At 32.1% G+C, this 20,264-nt stretch overlaps 2 protein-coding genes across 5 annotated transcripts; both read right to left on the bottom strand.

The window, feature by feature from the left end:
- Window positions 1–4,267: 4,267 nt before the first annotated feature.
- On the bottom strand, window positions 4,268–12,884 carry Bma-set-2 (Uncharacterized protein; the record flags this gene model as incomplete). 4 transcript variants are annotated; one of them, XM_043077117.1, is made up of 21 exons in its annotated part: window positions 4,268–4,498; window positions 4,746–4,946; window positions 5,597–5,716; window positions 5,991–6,116; window positions 6,245–6,295; window positions 6,415–6,546; window positions 6,703–6,863; window positions 7,032–7,257; window positions 7,590–7,662; window positions 7,796–7,874; window positions 8,230–8,453; window positions 8,814–9,022; window positions 9,353–9,509; window positions 9,756–9,862; window positions 10,348–10,503; window positions 10,609–10,755; window positions 10,916–10,997; window positions 11,565–11,706; window positions 12,143–12,185; window positions 12,473–12,657; window positions 12,773–12,884. In XM_043077117.1, 21 exons carry the CDS (start codon window positions 12,882–12,884, stop codon window positions 4,268–4,270), a joined length of 2,964 nt encoding a protein of 987 aa, XP_042933051.1. The 4 variants fall into 4 exon arrangements, with proteins under 4 accessions (XP_042933051.1, XP_042933050.1, XP_042933053.1 ...); XM_043077116.1 differs by having other exon boundaries at window positions 7,056–7,257; XM_043077119.1 differs by having other exon boundaries at window positions 12,473–12,615.
- Window positions 12,885–13,513: 629 nt separating this feature from the next.
- Window positions 13,514–19,954, bottom strand: Bm2407 (Uncharacterized protein; the record flags this gene model as incomplete). Its single annotated transcript, XM_001900472.2, has 15 exons — window positions 13,514–13,655; window positions 13,830–13,945; window positions 14,190–14,438; window positions 14,782–14,835; window positions 15,237–15,418; window positions 15,648–15,717; window positions 16,067–16,239; window positions 16,436–16,777; window positions 17,181–17,337; window positions 17,563–17,693; window positions 17,890–18,062; window positions 18,236–18,333; window positions 18,510–18,599; window positions 19,096–19,247; window positions 19,918–19,954. The coding sequence occupies 15 exons, from the start codon at window positions 19,952–19,954 to the stop codon at window positions 13,514–13,516; spliced, it is 2,166 nt and encodes a 721-aa protein (XP_001900507.2).
- Window positions 19,955–20,264: the final 310 nt, after the last annotated feature.

The following is a 20,264-nucleotide window of genomic DNA, read 5'->3' as shown; positions in this document are numbered from 1 at the left end:
TTCGAATTACACGAATATTTACTTTCAAAATATAATAATAAAAACAAAGTATAGCTACCATCGTTTTAGCTAACTTACGCGTTTATTTTGCCATCCTCGTCATTGTGTTATTAGAGTGAATGAACTTTCGTTTTTGCATCATGACGGAATGTTGTGAAAGGTAGCTATATCCCCAAGCTTCCTGAAAAGAATCTATGGCGAAATGCAGCGCGTAACTTTTCACAGCCAGAAAAAGGCTCAGCAATCATCTAAGCAAAATTCAGAATGGAAGTAAATTTTCCAATAAGTGCTTATTGGTTCATACGAATCTTTTGCAATTTTTTGAGTAAAATTGAAATAAAAGAAAGGGAACAATGATTCATGAAACTTCTAACAATCGATGAAATTCAACAATTGTGGTAAATTTTTGTAGGATGTTTTAACAACAGCATGATCTGAACTGAAAGCGAGAGATTCAGTCATCTAGATCAAACATATAAGGGAGCATAAAAATATTAAAAATCTTAAAAACTACTACTGTTATCATCAAAAATAAATTTGAATTTTAGCAATGATGATGAATCGAATGCTGATAAACTTGAATGTTTTGAATTTCTTTATTTTGTTTTACCAGTCATTCAAATTTGACTTTGCTGTCAGACTCATATTGAAGCACAGGATTAAATATGCTAATAATGACATCCAGTCCAGTCTAAATTATTGTCTTTTAGCAACCTTTATTCTTACCCATAAGAGATTAAATTCAATTTGCTCTTCTTTTTTATTTCCGAAAAAAAATTATGGCAAGTTAGTAATTACAAACAAACAACAGTTTCGAAAGACTAAATCGAACAGAATGCAAGAAAGCAAAACGCCGCTTTCCTGAAAAAACACCTTTGCAGGAAAAAGAATGGAAAATTATAAAATCGTTTTTGCATCTTCTCGAGGAAAACTTTTTTCGTTCTATTTAGAATAAATGACATTGTTGTCGAACAGAAAATGATTTTGCGGCAAATTAAAAGAAAGCTGTACTTCGTAGATCGATGGGAAAAACTATTAGATTTTCTGTGAACTTTCTGAGCTTTCCTTGATTTTTTTGCCTTTTGTCTATTTACTTCTCATTCAACTACCCAAGCTGAATTCTGATATTGCAATACTAGTGAAATTTGATAATCAAAAAAATGTATTCTTTACCTGCAACCATTTCAAAAGAATACTGAAACATTAACTTTGCAAGCGTAGGGTTACGCATGCCCGTTTGGGTACGTGGTCGCGTCAAAGTACTTTGGTTTATCATCAAAGCACTAATCTATTTTAGTTCCCGTTAAAATATTGTCCCAGTCATCTGCTATTAGTCCATAATATCTTTCGTCTATATCAACGTTATATTCTTTTCAAAAAATTAGGCATATATAAGCACTAAGTACTGAATTTTCCAAACAGTGAGTAAAATAGTGGGCTCGGCTTAGCAAATTTTTCGATGATTTCTGAAAAACTTTTGAGTTCTTTGAGGTGCCGTGCTGCATCTAAACTACACTACAAACAAATTCGAGCAAGTTTAATAGACTATTAAAGCAAAATTCAGAACTGTTTCTGACTAGTAAAGTTTTGATCCTAAAAATTATTTTTTTTCTGAAAAAATTAAAACCCTACACGTTGTTCTGTCCTGGAAGAAAATAAACTCATAAGCTTACTCCACTGATCGTCATCTGATGCTAAAATGAACTATGCCGTACTATATCTCTTCAAAGAAATAAGAAATTAGCAAGGATTTTTTAGATAAGCATCGTTTCCATTGACTATTCGCTGATACAGTTAAGGGAAATGAAAACTCGACACTCCCTAAACAGCAATAGAATATTCAAATTATGTGTTGCCGTAACTCACCTGAATTTAGTTAGCATGTTGTTAAAATGTTTTGCTTCATTTTGAAAGAACCGGTTACATAGGATCGCTGAAATCGCGAAGTTATATAAATACGTATCGCAGCCAGGGTACTTGTCCAGCTGAATATGTGGTCTGCCGATCGAGTTATAAACTGTTTTAATTTATCCAACCATAGTAGAAATAATCAATATAAAAAAGCTGCCAAATATTTGACCGCTGTACGGTCAATTTGACTGTTTATAAAATTTTAAATTTGGTTATTTTCTGAGAATGAAAAGATTGAATTCTTTAAAGGAAATAAATTAAGCCAAATGATCTTGTAATTCAAATAACTGAACAGATGGTTCACCATTTTAAATTGATTTAATTAATCTTCGTATTCAAAGATGGATGCAGATGTCGCTATCTCGACGAGTTTTTGAATAGCTTGCAGCAATTACTGTACTGAAGTAAGCTAATTACTTAATGATTCCTAGTTACCAAGTCTTAAAAGAGAGATAGCAATCATATGCAGCATTCATTAACTAGAAGCTTCAATTACAAACAAAAAGTAAATGTAATTATATTTTTAACAAATCCACGCGATATTTTGATTCAAAATTGCCTTATATGTTCCGCAATAATTTTCACATGTTCATATCAATACAAAAGCTAAGCAACAACATATTACTTAATGGAAGCCAAAAACAGCTTGCAAAAAAATCAACAAATCACATAAACTTCCGCATGCTGGTCAAAACCCTTTTCAGCATATTACCAACGGATATATTCTCTCCCGGAATTTCATTTATTCGCATGAACACCGTTTATGTTTACATACAGACAGGATAGTCTATTAATCATAATTAGATAGACTTATTATGCAATAACTTATTCAACTTGATCAGAGTTTTGCATAGATTTCTTAAAAAAAAGCTCATCATAATTTGTATTTATACGTAAGTTCCATACAATGTTAGTCTTTCCAGTCTATAGTTACTGCTAAAGTTACAAAACAATGATTCCAATTCACTATTTAAAGTCAATATTCGTTTAGTGCTGATATTAAAATCAAAAAAATACTTCACAAAACTAATAAAAGAAAAAAAAAGTTTGCTTCTGCCTAAATTTTAAATTTAAATTTACTACCAGTATGACTGGTAATTTTACGACTATAATCTTGCAGCATGTCGTACATCTTGCAAGTGTTTGCTGTCTTTTTTACTGCATGCTACAGCTTTGTTATTTCAAACGTACCGTGAAACTGCCTTCTACCTATTTTGCTCATAATCAAATCACACTACACAGGGCTTCCATAGTGTCATAAGGTATTACAGTTAAAAACAGAGTGCTGATATTTTAATGCATACTAGGCAAGGCATTAAAGAGTGATACCACCCTTACTCATTAGAACTACCAAAATTTTGATGAAAATGTTACTATTTCACACATAATTCCACTGGAAATCCTACATTAACCTTTAAAATTTACAAAATCTTCTAGTCTTCAAAAAAAAAAATATCATTGTGAAAATATAAAAAGACCACAAATATAAGTACACAGGAAACACAGAATCAGAGAAAAGACAATGGAAAAAGAAAACATGTAATACACTAAAGAAAGTTTTAGAAAAAAAGAAACTATAATACAAACATGACCTAGTGATTCTGTTAACATTGAGTCCTAAATGCTTTCATAACGTTTCGAGTTGTTGCCTTGTATTTCTTTTTTTTTTTTTTTTTTGACTTGTTCTGCAGAGCAACGCAAATGACGCGTTTCTCGTCATTATACTAGCAATTCTAAGCCTAAGCCCTACAAAGCCTTGTTTCTTTAATCCATATAATAACTTGATTCCAGTCACTTGACCTTGATTTGACGACACCTCTTAATTACTTTCATTACTTGACTTCCACTTCATTCTCTTCCTCTGAACTACTTAGTCAAGGACTATAGAAGATACTGGCAACTCTCAACTGCATAAAAGTTTGGAAAAAACGGATTGAACAACAGGGCAGGTTTACTATCCTGGAATGCTGATAAAAATTTTATGAAGTGTAAACGCTTTATAGCGTTATGTATGTATGAGACCGAACTAGAGGTAGCAAACTAGATCCACACTAAAACGCCTCAGGAAAATAAAAACGAGATGTTGTAATATGTTGTTCTTATTTATGCTTCATGATTCCAAACATTTTGTAGATTAAAAACGAAAAGGAACCCTAACTTAATCGTTAGAAGCACGTTCACCGATTTCACAGACATGAAAGCTATTAGTTTCAGGAACACCTACGAATATCAAATCCATGTAAAATCAAATATATCCACTAAATTATTTCTTTATTGCAACAAAATTCCAAGTAATGCAACCTGAGGCGTTCTCTAATATGTGGCAGCGAAGATAATGATCAATTAACTGAAATTACTAATTCAAAGATCCACGACATCCTGGTGCTCCGCATAGGCAATCAATTTTGTCTTCTTCGATCGGGAATTTATAATCATATGTTATTTCATCGCCTTTATTGATTGCCAACTTGCTATAAATAACGATGCGTTTCTCGCCATCTACTACGACAATTTTTGCATAACAGTTTGGTTGGCACGAATGATTTATGAATCGTGCCAAATTTCCCATTTGTGTAGCATCAATGACCTGCAAAATTTTTGGTCAGAAAACAAGTTTGGACGACAAATATATCTAATACAATCCCATTTCACTACGACCAGGAAGAACTTATGAAAATGGTATTCTCGATATAGATTGAGAAAAAAACGGTTGATTTGATAATATTATTACTATACCGTACTTGAATTTCCCATAATGCACTGTACACACTTACGTCCAGAAGCTGATAAATTATCTAGAAAATGAAGATAAATTTTAGGGTGAATTAGCTTACATTATCCGAATCGATACGGAACAAATAGCTCGAACCCATGCCACGTCTTTCGTAACGTTTTTCGCGTTCATCTGCCACTGTCGGTCGTATTTTCTGTCCGATATACTCAACAATCATCTCATCTGGAGCTATTGCTTCCAATGCATACAAACCCCAACCGTGAATACGAGATCGAGCAAACTTGATTAACTTTTTACGAAACTAGAAACAAAATTTCCGAATCCCGAATTAGAGGTTCAAAAATTTTAATTGCTTCCACTTGTTCATCGAATAAATACAAATCGCATACGCAATCTAGTAAATATTTTGAGCTGGCATTTTTAAACCACAACAGTCAGTTTCTAACCACACGGCCATTACCATAATTGCAACTTTTAAACTATATCTTCTACACAGGCTATTAGACGTTTCTCCTTGAAAATAAAATCTTGGAGGTAACACAGTCTTACTTAACAACCAACAAGGAAACTTGATCATGTTAATTTTGCGTATTGCATCCTAGTTCTAGTCACATATGCAAAAATTAAGGTTTTCCCTCAACTTCTGTGCGTACTCTTCATCGTCTATGTTCTGTCCATTAAACTGGCTTATGTGGTTCTCAGATCATTTCAACTGTATACAACAACTTCAGAGAACAAACTGAATGCTTTTTAAACCTACAACGTTATACAAACTATTTCCAAGCTATGGTACTCTGTGCATTAAGAGAATTCGAAATCATCGTGAAAAGCAAAAAAGTCCAAAATATGATTTTTTTTTTTTTCTCTTTTTTTAAGAAGGAGAACTATCATTTCTTAAGAAATGTCTCAGAAAATTCAAACTTCTTTTGGGAAAGAATTCAAACAATTTACTTTTAGTTGATTAACTTTGAATATGTCAGACGAGGTATCACCCATTGATGTCAGTAAACGACGATTCATACTTCGTGCTTCTCGTGTAGACTGTACCAGATACCGAGCTTTTTCATCATCCTTTAAATGCAAACATAATCAATCATACACTTAATGAAAATTTTTAAAGTGATGCACTAATGAAATATTCTGGAAACAAAATGTAAATTTACATTGTCTCTTTATTAGACTATATTCTTCATTTCTTAATGAGAGTATTTTGATGAATTTTTATTGATACCAACAATTTATGATAATAAATATGAAAGCAATTCATCTCATATTATTTAGCTTAATAAAACCATAATTTTTTATAAAATTGTAGTACATTAAAAGTGGTACTTAAATCACAAACCCTTTCATTTATTTCCGTTAAGAAAACATCCGGTCGTCGTAGAACACCTCTTTTTTCCTTGTAGGATAATTTATAGTAGCCTTCTGTACGTGCGCATCCCGACGAATGGGGTACCACACCTTCTAGCTGGAACGAAAATGAAACTGATGTAGAGGTATGTGCATAGCACTAAGTTTTCAGGAACACAGCTAACTTAAAATTCTATGACTTTTTAACATCCTCTCTATGTTCTATTAAAAAATATGAGAACTTACTTCAGGATCATCGTAATAATAAATATTTTTCCCAACTTTCTTCGGTTTGTCCTACAAAAAGAATATTCACTAATCGAAAAAATCACGTTGTTTTACATTACTAAAAATCGAAAATTTTCTATAGTTGTATGATAAAGTAACACGTTCTAATATAGCAAATAATTTCAAACCAATAGATGGATTTCTGGCACTTTTCTTGGCGGTACCCAGTATAATTTTCTATTCCATGTTGCCGTTCCATCATTCTGCATCCCATGAAAGGCTTTTTCCAAAAACATCAAATCTTCTGAATCCAAGCCTTCCTTCAAGATAGGAAATCTTTATAAATCAAAAATAAAATGTTTATGCTCAAATTTCATTTTCCGCTAATTTTAAACATTCCTCCTTTCTACATTTCATCTTTAAATGAATTACAAAAAAATAACAGAAGTTAAACATCAAAATTCTAAAGAACTAACTTTTTCAAACTTCCAAAAAATCTGTTTTTCTTCTTCAGGAGTTCGTTTCTCCCATTGTTTTGCAGGTTTCCAACTTGTCTCCCATGCGAGTTGCTCTACATCGACGGGTGGTGGAAGTAACGAAGCAAGTTCATTTCGATAACATCGTTTCTTTACTTTCGCTGCAATTTTTTAAACAATTTCGTTTAAAAGACTCCAAAACGTTCTAGCTTATTTCTAATGCCTTTCTGTTACATTTATGAACAAAATTCAACTTGCTCGTCAAAAGGATCTCAGATACCAAACTATTTGAACTACTTGATGAATAAGAAATTGCCTGAAATGATTACTTATCACCAACTGCATTATCGTACCAGCTTTATCTTGTACACATTGTGGCGGTATTTTTTCTGGTTTTCCCAATTTTCTCGTTTCACAATACTCTGAGGACATCGCTTTGTTATCACTGTATATTGAAACGTTTTCTTTAAATTCTTTTTTCAGCCTTTCCGACAGTTCCATTGGAAGATAGCAATGATCGTTGAAATATCCTTCCATATTCGCGACATCGAATACCTCAATAATAATAATCTGATCCAATGATTTCAAGTTGATAACTTGAAATAATGACGTAAATTATGTGCATAGCAAATGCACAATTGATTAATTAATATCTTAAGAAATTGTTTTTAAATGAATGAAACAAGACACGTTTTCACCACATGCGATGATTGGAAAATAAGGAAATAGGAACAATGACAACAAGGTGTTCATTTCTATCCGTTTAGTTTATATGCTTTTTGAAAAAATTCATATCAATCAATCTAAATCTAATTTGCTTTGAAGTTTCCAAACAATTTGAACTAGTTAAAGCAACTCAAAGGAAAAAGTAATTGTAAAATCTTTACCTCTTCATGTATTGTCCCAAATTCACCGGCATTTTTATCCCGTCCTATCAAGTGAGATGCTGCTACGCAACTGCTATAATTTATTCATTAATGAACAAAAAATTTTTTCGTTTAAAGAATACATTCAGAAATTTAAATGTTATGTATTCAGCATAATGTAAATTTCTAAAAAAAAAAGACTGAAAAAAAAAAAAAAAAACGCAAACCTTAATGAGTCAATTCCGTCACATCCATTATTTTCTTCAGCTTCATTTTTAACAAATAACATTGCCTTTTCTTCAATGCCTTAAAGATTAAAACTGAACCATTTTGCAAAGAAAAACTAAACAAAATCTTCTGCACCGATTTCACCTTTCAATAGGTAATGAAACAATATAAGGAGCTTAATATGAATGAAACAATATAAGAGAATTAAGCGTTAGTAGATATTGGAATTATAAACTTAAAGCTTTGGAAAGAAATACTTTTGATGAAAGAAAAAGCACTCAAAATAGAAGTTATCGCTAAACAGTGGACAATCAACATATTATACGCTAGATAAGTTTAAAAAAATTTTTAATCAACCATTCCTATTCTCATTTTATTTCATTTATGTTACGATATAAATTAAAAAAATTATTCTGATTAACAGGTTGCTAACCAGAATGTGCAGACAATTTGTCAATTGCTCGAATTTCATCAAAAACCTTTTCCATATGCTCTTGTTCTTCTTGCTGCTCCTCCTCCTCCCCCTCCTCCTCCTCGTCCACTTCTTCCTCTTCATCTTCTCCACTTGTTGATCCATCAAATGGCGTGAAAGTTCCAGAACCAAAATTTTTTGTTGAACGACCTGCTGAACATATAGACTCACCTCCACTTATACTTCTGGAAATAGTTCAACAGCCATTTTTTTTAAAGAAATTAAGAATTATCAAACACATTCAACTGAAATTCTATATATTAGAAAGCAGCATACAGAACTTATTTTTTCATGAGCACGCAAAAGTTTTTCTAAATTAATACTAACGACAATGTTCGAAGAAAATAATAAGTATGTCTTGGTCTAAGGAATAATCATTTTAATCAATTTCCATTACGAAACTAAACCGATTTTTAAACATTATTTTTGTTTATATTTACTTAAAATAATGAAATATACAGGTCTTCTTCATACCAAACACGTTTGACTTTTTCAAAAAACATCACAAACTACTCCTTCTTAGGTAACAGTCAATTAAATAATACCGTTCATTTGCACTTCTCGCACCTTCGTCATCGGAACTTATCCCTTCAGCCAAGCTGCTTTCACTTGCACTGTGATTTTGACTTCCACTTCCACAGCTTCGATTTGATTCCGAAGTCCTGTCGCTTCCTGTATGTGAATGAAGACAAAATGATCTGGAACTACTACTTCTGGATCGTTGTTTTCGTTCCGGTGATAAGTGTACTTGTTTCTGAAAGTCTCATATTAAGGATAATATGTAAACATGAAGTGGAAAAAATGCGGAAAAGTGCTAGAAAATAAAGATCAAATATGAAACAAAGGATGCATAATTCGGTTTAATAACAGCACTATCATTTACTGCTTGGAAAGGTAAGAATGTAGTATAAAATAACAAAACAGTAAAACGACTATCATAAAACGAAAAAAATTTTTCCAAAAAAAAAAAAAGAAAAAAAGGAAAATTTTTTCTCATATCTGGAGAAAAGAAATCTCATAAAACATAATATCTGTCTGAATATGAAGTTGGATAAGTTATGATCCCTCAAAAAAAAAAAATAACCTTTTTGAAACTCGGCATATTTCGTGCAATGCCCAAACCTTTGAAAAATAATCCAGTGCCCAACAATGCCGCTGTATCGGGACCAAATGCAGCCGACATTTCAGCTCTTGTTTGCTCAGTCACTTGTCGGACCACCTCATTCAGCGAATCTTTCGAACTGGAAAGCAGAGTTAAGTGTTTAGGAAGTTTCAAAATACAATTTATTATATGATGAAAAATTTTAACAGGCTCTGAATTTCTGCGCAATAATACAAATCATTTATTAATAAATGGTTTTGTGCACCGCTTTTATGCATTTAGATAAATCGATCTGAAATGTTGGCCACCTTTCATGTTATCTGGAAATCATTTAATAATAATAATGATAATGGTAATAATAATAATAATGGCACTAAAATTCTACCTAACAGTTTGTCTAGCTGAAGAGAAGTTGGTTTTATCAACAGTTAATATAGGAATATCAGTAGCATCGTTCTTTGCTTCATTTTGCCATGAATCACCGTCTTGCTCCTGGAAATAGATAAAAAATTGATACAAACCACATTAATTTTAAACGATACAGAATATAATTTACCATGTTTTTAGAATTATAAGCTTATAAATTTTACTGAATTATTTCATTGGAAAACAAAATTCTCGCTGCGGAGAGTTCAAAAAAAGTTCAAATTTAAACAGTCCTAATGATAACTCATCTTTCCAGAAAATATGTGTAAAATTCGGATGTAGTGAAGTTCAACATTTTGAATTATATTGTTTTTCAACAAACAATAGTGATAATGCTCTATATTTCTTCAAAATCATAAATAGTGTCAAAGATGATGAACATACTTAAGAATGCATTCCTTCCCTCACCTCCCCAATATGTATCACAAAAAATGCGGCAATTTATTCCTTAAATCGATTGTTCTAAAATTTTGTTATTCTCGCTATAAAAAATTTTGTTATTCTCGCTGTTATTCAAGTTATCTCGCTATAAAAAGCATTTGAATAAGTACCACTATTTTAGTTTTTTCTCTTTCCATCCAACCACGTTCCAATTTTTCAAAAGCGATACTTTCAATTTTGCGCATTAAGTCCTTCAGCAAAACATTTTTTAGGTCTTCACGAACTGCCACATATACTGCATGCACATAGTTTTCCCGAGCTACTTTCTGAAAATAAAATGAATTTTTATTAAGATTGAAATGAATTTATTAAGATGTTGAGTTGCAAATGAACAAGTAAAAAGACAGGAAGAATGATATTACAATCTTTACTTTTTTCTCCAAAATCTGCCCTTCCAGTTCTCTTTGCTTCTTATTCTCTTCCGAACTTCCGACTTCCACTTTTTTATCCTCAACCAATTCACTCCGTTCTTCTCTAACCTTATTGCAAATAGTATCCATCGGAGAAGACGCGACAAGCTATAAAAAATGAAGTCGATATACAATATAGACGTTTGTTTAATAAATTAATTATACTTACTTTAACAATTAAATCGATAATGATCGCTTTTGGAATGAGCAATAAAATATCTGAATAAGATTATAAACATTTTAACTTTATTAAAAAAAATTAACTTGCCTCAAAAGAAACTGGATCTGAGATAGTATTACGATGTACTGGGTCTGATGTTATCTGTATTTGTGAGTTTTTCCAAGATTCACTGAAAAGTCCAGGAGTAAACGTTATCCTGTTAAGAAAATGAACATGAAAAAAAGATTTCAGATTAACTTTGGAAAATCACAATACTAAGAGCAACTGTGATTCAAATAAAAGTAGTAGGTTAACAATATACAAATTTTGTTAGATAATCTGCTGCAACGAAGACGTTTAAAGAGATAAAAAGGTTCATAACTGAACAAGATGATCAAAGAGTGTTTTCAACGCACTTAGAAACCGTTGGCACCGCAATAGTTTCTATTCCTTCACGTATTATGATATAAAAGGAAAAGCTAATTATAGACAAAAGCAAACGTTATCCTGTTTCGAATTTTACAGTTTGTGCAAACTTTCATGACATGCTGCAAAAACTAAATAGAAAGGAAAACGAATGTAATAGCTGAATGAATTAAAACACTTTCAGGACAAGTTTGTAAATCATCTATTTTTTCTTGTCATTGTATATGGACCAGATAATCTTAGGGGATTTCAAAATACTAAGATTGTTTAAAAACAACAAAACATACCTAACGAAAGATAAACTTTTTTCGAAATTTCATTTAGAACTTACGCAGAATTTAAATCAGATGGCTGCCTGGCAACAGTAATTTTTGTATTATTGTGCTCGATAAGAAAGGTTTCGGACATAGGCATTCCTTTTAACTCCACAGTATTAGGTACTGTATTTGGTGTTGGAAAAGGCATACCAAAGACTGAAAAATAGATATGTAGTCGTAACGTAAGATACACAAATATAAATAAGACTACCGAGATGCCCCACAGGATTTTAGATTAAATCAGAGGTGGAGATTTCATATTGCAGTGTAAGCATACTTCAAGCAATAAAGCATTCTTATATATATTTAATGAACTTAATTAGGAAATTATCAATATCTCCTCCGGACTGTACTTCCTATTTCTTAAATTCCCAGGCATCTTTCTTTGAAAATTAAACAGTTTAATCCGGTCTTGAAGTGAACCACATACATCTTGCACAGAAATAACAAATAATAACGAAACCAAAAGGAAACAATGATATATTTTACTAGGTATTCGTGATCTATTAATAAAAGGAAGAACTCAACATTTAAGATCGTATTCTTCATTATGAATTTAATGGAAAAAAAAAAAAGAAGTAATAATACGTACCACCTGCATCGTTTGGTCGCTCTTCTTCGTGTGTCTCAATAATCTGAAAAAACAATTTATAAATAGCAGAAAAAATTCGTAATACATAATCGCCTTCCTTTTTCCGTTCTTCCATCCTCTATCAATCAATACTATTCTATTCTATGAGAATCCGAACTTTGCAGGCAATGCAAACCGGAAAATCAATTTTAACAAATCTCTCACAAAATGCTTTCCATTCCATTTTTCTCACTTTATTTTAACTGGAAACCACCTTTCATAGTTAACTCAAAAGTTCTTAATTATAATCATATGCTATGCTCAAAAAACGTAAACTTTAAAAGATCTGACCATGCCTGGAGGAGGATGCACTGAAGTGGATCGAAACAAATTTTCGAGTCGTCGTTCGAAAGAAAGTCGTGAACTTTCTGCCGGAGAAGTAGATTGAACGACGCATGGAAGTGGAGAATCACCCGAAAGCTTCTCGGGTAAAGCTATAAAATTCAGAATTGGCAGTGACTGAGTCGATTCATTCTCTAAAAAAAGTCTAGCCGTTGCATGATAGAATTATTACAGTTTCATAAAAATTCGATAACACTCAAATCCATTTTCCAAAACAGACGATCATAAGAAATGTTAAAACGGACTAACTCCTTATGAAACTATTTTTCATATGCCGTGCTGTTGACTGATGTGCTAAACCACTTGTTCCAGCTTCTTCACCATGGGATTCTTCGCTGCTTGCAGTCACAGCCTCAACCATATCCTAAATAACTTTCCAGTTCGAGTATAAGCTAATGAGCTAGTCCAATATGAAAACTATCCCACACATGAGGGCTGTGTTAAAGTTATCACGTAAGGTTCAGTTTTAAAAATTTATTTTGTAATTCAGAACTGATTATGTTTCCAATTTATATAAAAGCTGAATATTTTCACAGACAATAATATTATGATCATGCAACACTTTAATACATAAAAACAAACCGACAGGTTTATCACTTGTAAATTTCTTGGTGAACGAAGGCTTGAAAGACGTCTACCTGCCCTAAAACGAAGATAGTAGTTATTGTGAATTTCAAAGAAGAAAGACCATTCATCTTCCTGAACGGTTTACCGACATAACGAATCCGAGGTAAATTATGCCTATAACTGCGAAAACTTGTTTGAGATATAGCAAACAAGTCATGAATAATCTTCTGATTGTCTAAAATATTGAAATCACATTTCTAAACGAAACACTACACATATCAATAATCTTTTGTTCCTGATTCTTCTAGAAGGGTCGATGGTTTTATGTAGTAAAAGAGCTTAACTTCACGTCCAAAAGTTTTCGCTTCTGAAAATTATTATCTATAAACCTCCCAATGTTATCGTTGTAAGAACTTTAAAAACCTATCTTCTGCAATTTTTGAAAGAATCTGATCCATCAGATTCTGTTTCTGATTCTGTAGTTGAGGAAGATGAAGACCACCTATGACCCTTTTCATTCCCACTAAAACTAGAATTTTCTCGATCTCCATAACTCCTGTGGTCACTGTAATAAAAAAAAATCTTTATTATGATAGACAATTACGATAAAGAACTTTTGACAAAAACTGATAAAAAATTCCATTTTTATTTCAATCTTATAACTCTTCTTTATCTGTAATAAAGTCGCCTCAAACATGAAAAGGAAATTTTATTTTTGGATTTCAATATTGAGACATACCACTGTTTACGCCTTTCTTTCATAATTCGCTTCTTCCTCCAATCCACGTATTTGGATTGTTGCTGGCGGATATGCTTTATTGATAAAGCCTTTCTATTACTTTTAGTTTTTTTTGCCTGAAACTACTGCAAGTATTGAAATTTTTAGAAGTCAACGAATTATAATGTTATCTAAAAATTGTCCCGTGCTACGAGCTCAGCCACCAACGAGTTCTTCTGAACATCGTAAAACCAACAAAAAGCTTATAAATACAACTTTTTAAATTACTTTCTAATTTCTCAAGCATTCATTGAACTAGTGCCTTATAATTTTACTGATCAAGAAACAATTTCGAATATTAAAACCCATCCCTAACTGCACCTTTAGCTCTTGTTGCTGCGTACTGAGCTGATCTTCAGTCACTACTGAGTCACTACTCACACTTTCCAGATCAGGCAAGTCAACATCCGGTTCCACGAAATGCTCATCCCGGTCAGTAATTTCTTCGTGCTGTTTTTTATATTTTCTTATGCGTTGATAATTTTCCACTTCTTCCACTAGTTCTGGTGAATTTGATCTAGGCTCATGTGAACATTTTCGCGTATTATCATTTCTTCGAATTACAATTTCCTAAAAAAACATAAGGTAAAATATTCGATTATAAATAAAAGCATAATTTGAATACACAACCGATGTAATTTTCTAACACTATGTGATTTATATGTATATGTAAGGAAAATATCAAGTATTTTTTTTTTGTAAATATTATTTGTCAATTTTCCACTTCTTATTCTCTCTAAAAAATCCAAATACAAAAGCACTCTAACTACAATCTTTAATAACAGAATACAATACAAAATGTCTCATCAAAAGTTGAGGAACTCTTCAAACTATTCCATATAACATTACTATTGATCACATCTTTACTTCACAGTTCAAAAAACTCGGGTCAACAACAAATAAATCTTCTTACCTTGTAGTAATCGTTGGTTCCACCTACTCCTTTTCTTCTGTAATATTTACGTTCCTAAAAAATTTTGAAATAACAAATTTGAATCATTGGAAAACTATACAAAGAAATTCAGCGAGTTACACATAGCACGATTCGCAATTAGAGAAATTTAAAAAAAAATAAAATAACTAAAACTAAAACAAACTATTATCACGATTCCCTTATTCTCTCTCCCGTGCTCTAGAGAAGAACAAACATGGGGCATTAAAAGTTAAAGAAAGATGCATTGCAATTTCCAATAATTGCGCAACAGAAGTAGCCATGATTTCTATGAAAAGGTTCAAGTTATCTTTAACTTTGTAATATTTCACTTATTTTATCTTGGATTATATAAAAGATTATACAGATGTTAATGCTTGCTCGGTTCAATCTAACAGATTTTGATGTGAAGTCATCATATCGAATATATCACTTACTTCTACAATTCCTTTTTTTCGATGTCGATGTTCCTTTTCAACAGTACTACTGCTATCCTGAGAACTTTCTTTGCTCAATTCACTTCTTTCATCACTTTCTGAACTGGTATTTCCAGAAGCAGAAGAAGCCGGAATGGCTTCACGAAACCGTCTTCTTTTTCTTACTTTTATTTTTCCACTTGCTGGAGGAAAATATCATTTGAGATCTGCTTATTAAATCTGTTTTTCCATAGATTCCCTGCTCTTGGATTTTCTGAGAAATAATTTTTACACGACTTCCTTAATGATATCTTAAAAAAACTAGTCCATTACTACAAAACTTATTAGAAAAATAAATTCTTAGTAAATTTCATCTGTTGCATTTGCTGCCAAAGTAATGCAAGTATTTAACGAAAACACGTTTAAACTAGCCTGAAACATTTCGTTTTCTTCTCTGTACACTTGCAACAGCTGTTTTCGGTTTTTTCCTTTCCTCATTTTCCTGATATTAAAAATACTTTAAGCAACTTCAAAATTTCCATGAAAAGTATTAACTCTAGAGAGCTCATACGACCTTCTCAATATTATGAAATGATTGACGTATGATGATACAAACATAAGGTTTCGAATAATTTAGATGAAAGTCGAAGGACGTCTTAGTTTTTCCAAAAAACTAATGGCTGAAAGAATGATAGATATAACTTCATTAGAATGGCTTTTTCTTTCCGAAGGACAATATTTCTATAAACAATAGATGAAGCACTAGAATTAATATGTAATTTTAGTGCTTCATGTCTATGAAGACAGCATGAACCAAAGGATACGATAATATATAAGGTTAAAAAAGAAACTTTCGACGGTGCTGGATCCATCGGAGCAACTTCCTCGCAAGATGAAGTACTTGGTACAGCTTGGTAAGCAGTTGAAACAAAATTTAATGCTGTTGGTGCCGGACTTCTTATGGATAGGACTTGCGGTTGTACCGGAACAGACACAACTGCTTTTGCTCTTGGCCAAGTATTATCTATTGAAAATATTCATCATAAAAAAATAAGTAAATAAAAGAAGATTAATGTATCATCTAAAATTTAAAATTCTTGTTTCTGGTAAAGTGCATTTAAATTTATTGGGAACTGAAATGTTCATAACTACCTAAGGAACATTTATGGTTTCCCAGTGCTAGCCTTAAAAAATTCAAAATTACCAAAATTTAAAGTAACCTGAAGTTCGCAAAGGTGATGATGGCAGATTAGACCATACAGGAAATGGCATTCGTCCAGCTATTGGTGGAAGGGATGAGAAAACATTGACGGAAGGTGAAACTGGTGGAAAATTAGGAAGAGGAGATATCGGATTGACTGGCATCGAATGGTGGTAAGTAAATGGGGTCTGCGACTGTTGATGAGAAATGAAATGATGGGAACAAAATGTTTGATGTGTTGTTTTTAACAGTGGACATGAAGTTGTAGCGGAAGGGGATGTTGTCGATGAAGCAAAATATCTGGTTATTGGTGGAACTGTCGTACGTTCATTACATGGTACCACATTTCCGATATGTGCTACTATAACACAAATTTGTTTTGCAAATCTAACGTCTCTTTTTTCAAAAAATCTGAGATATAATTTAAAATACTTTTTATCATATAAATAATGACAAAATGTTTTCATCAAACACTTGGATGAATTGATAAAAAATTTGGATAACAGTTTATGAAAGTAATGGAAATGATACAAAGGATCGAATATATCATCGTATCATCCATCATTCCTTCAAAAGTGATGAAGTAATAATATAAAAGAATTATTATTTACCAGCTATTCTTTTCCTGCTAATTTTTCTATCGGAAGCAAAAGCAAACAAATATAGAGCTGTTCTTTATTGTTTACACCCAGCTTTTCAGAACTATAGACATTTTCAAACTGACCGTAGCAAGTAAGTATGAAATTAATAAAGAAATTGGATACCTTTCGCCAATGCAGCTTCAACCGATTGCTGATGCACTTGACGATGAGAAGCCGCTTCAGATTCTACAGATTGTTTTTTCGATGACAGTTCTGATGCTTTAAAATCACTGGATTGCTGAGCATTGGTAGGAGGTGATGAACTTATGAGAATGCTTTTCTGGAATTTGAAATATTTGGTCTCTCATCAATTTAAAATACTTGGTTACTTGTTTTGTTTTTTGTTTTTTTTTTTCGATTTTCATGACTTTGTTTTGCATTTTTACCATTTTACTAACTAAATATATCACAAACTAATAATAATTTTTTGTGAAAGAGAAAGCTATCATGAAAAGATTCCATCTAGAAAGTAATCTGATTTTCAATTGAATGCCGCAAAACCTACACATTCAGAAGTACTTGTACAGCTGACTCTTCGAAACTCAATTAGTCTGTTATGATCCAAGCGTGATAAGTAATGTGGTATTGGTGCTGTTTCCACTGCTCGCTCTTCATAGCGTCGACTTATTTCCTTCGCTCAAAAACAAAATATTCTATTATTTGCAATAATTTATTATTAATCTCTGCAATTTCTATATTTTTCCTATTAAGTCAAGTAAAGCTAATTAATTAATGTTTTTCAACAGTTCTGTCTGTGCATGTGTGTGAGTAAAAATCAGTATCAGTAGTCCCCGTAAACAAATAAGTTAATTAAGTAAAAAAATAAACGTACCATATGGATCAATAATACACTTAATTGTTTGTCCCATAACTGAAGTACCGTCATTTTTTGCAACAAACAATTCAGCTTTACCAACATCCTGGAAGACAACGTACGCCATGCCCAAATGTTTTTTTGTTCGAGGATGCATATATACGAATACCTCAATAATTTGACCGGTCTTTCTAAAAACATTGAAATATAAGTGTTAAAGTAGAATGTCGCTTCGCATATTTTATTAATTTTTTTTTTTTTTTATTCATAAAAATGTAAAACTTTCAAGTAAATTCATTTTCTCTGCAAATTCTAGATATTTCACCCCAGAAACAAATTTTTAAGAAAGCATATAAAAACCTACTGGCACATATCAGTCAAAAATGCATTATTTATGTTATCATTTAAACCAAATATGGAAACTTCACGTTTTGGTTGTGGTCCAACCGAGTTATTGTCCAACTGCAAAGAAATTTTATAAAGAATGTTAAGATTTCCAAGTCTTCCTAATTATTTTCGTTCCATAATATTCCGCAAAATTACTAAGTGAAGAAAAGCGAACTTTACAATAACCATAACAAAATAAAAAAAGAAAAAAAAAATTAAATAGTTATATAATCTCCGCATAATGGACTTACAACAAAAGAAGGTAGTGGAAGGTCGATCGACTCCACATTACGAAATCTTGTTAGTGGGTTCCTCGGATCACCCAGTGTATGTACATTATACTAAAATTATTCATATCAGAAATTTCATTTACGAAATATCAAGGTGAGTAAATGAAACTTACGTTGTATATTCCTATTAACAAATTGCAATATCATTAAAGAAGCTACACTCTTTCTGGCATTTTTCTCCACTTTTTTAAGGTATTTTGCTTTTAAATTCCGTTCTAATGATAAATCTCCCTCCTCCTCTCCTTTTCCCAACCATATACATAAGTTCTTGTATTGCAGCTTTGCTATACAAATAATTCGCTTTCTTTTGGACCTAGAAAGTAGTCCAACTCAATTACTATTCTATTCAAGAGTAAATTTCTCTCTCTATACCTCAGAACAACAACAAAAAAAAACTTGTAAAAAGAAAAACTGCATGGGTATATTTAAAATTTGTTGGCAAGAGCAGTTAAAGATCAGTTCCTTGTTTATCATTATTTGTATGAATGTGCTTTTAAATTATCAGACTACAACTTTGTTCAATCAAAATGATAAAGCTAATAGGAACCTTTGGATCATCTTTGCAGACACCGTCACACCGAAAAATTACACGCTTTGTATCGACATTAATAGCTTTCCAGGCGATCTTATGATGAATGTGGTGTGCTGTTTCCAATAATGGACGTGGTCGACTTGATCCTTCTGCTGACATTTTAGCTCCTGAAACTAATGAAACTACTTTTTAATGACTTAGAAATGCGTACTTAATAACTGAAATACATTAAAAACTTCTTACTACCTGGAAACTATGACTATAGTTTTAGTCCTTAACGACTGATAAGAATATAAAGTAGTTTTTCAGAATTTCTAAGGCGTCACTACCGGTTTGTTCTGAAACAGCCCTGCATCCAACTAGTCATTACATAACGACAAAAGACAATTTTTCATGCTAATTCTTAGCATTTATTTATCCCTATCGGCGTGGATTCAGAGTCTCGTTGAACTCGATACACACTATGATGAATGAATAATCTTGCCAACTTGATGTTTTCGTCTTTTATTAATCATCTCTCATTTCATTTCCTTACTTAAATATTCCATACCTAAACAGCTTCCGTGAGAGTTTTCTCTTTCTTTCACTTGACCTTCTTCACCTTATTACCGGAATTTTGTCCTATATTATCTCTTACATTTTTTTGTTCATTTTTCAAACTTGCCTAAAATTCTATGTTCACAGCATTCATAGCCTCCAATTTTTTTACAATGTCTGTTTTTTAATGTTTCAAACTGAGACATTTTTATAGCACTATTCAAAATCAATAAATAGAGTTGTTCAAACAGTATAAGCATTTTTAGTCTAACGAAATAATCTCTTAATTATAAGCTAAACCATTCTGATGATATGAGGCGTTTTCATGAGCATCCATTCAGAAGATCCAGCAGGTTAACAGAAGCATATTTTATTTTCTTTGGGTTCTACATCCACCAGGTTGATTTTATCCTGCAAATCGTTCCGGAAATTATTACACTGCACCGAGGCACATCCAGAAAACACTGGAAAACTTTTTTCTTGGAAACAAATCCTGAGAAGTAGATGGAACTTATCATGAAAAAGTGATTAGATACTATTTTAATGGAAACAAATTTCATCTCGCAACATAACACCTCCAATGAATTCTCACTGCAAATTCAACATAGCCGTAAATGAACCAACTACCGTGCTATTAGATTACGCCT

Source organism: Brugia malayi (assembly GCF_000002995.4).
Source record: "Brugia malayi strain FR3 genome assembly, contig: Bm_v4_Chr1_scaffold_001, whole genome shotgun sequence".
Taxonomy (NCBI): Eukaryota; Metazoa; Nematoda; class Chromadorea; order Rhabditida; family Onchocercidae; genus Brugia; species Brugia malayi.
This window is presented reverse-complemented; position numbering and strand designations above follow the sequence as displayed.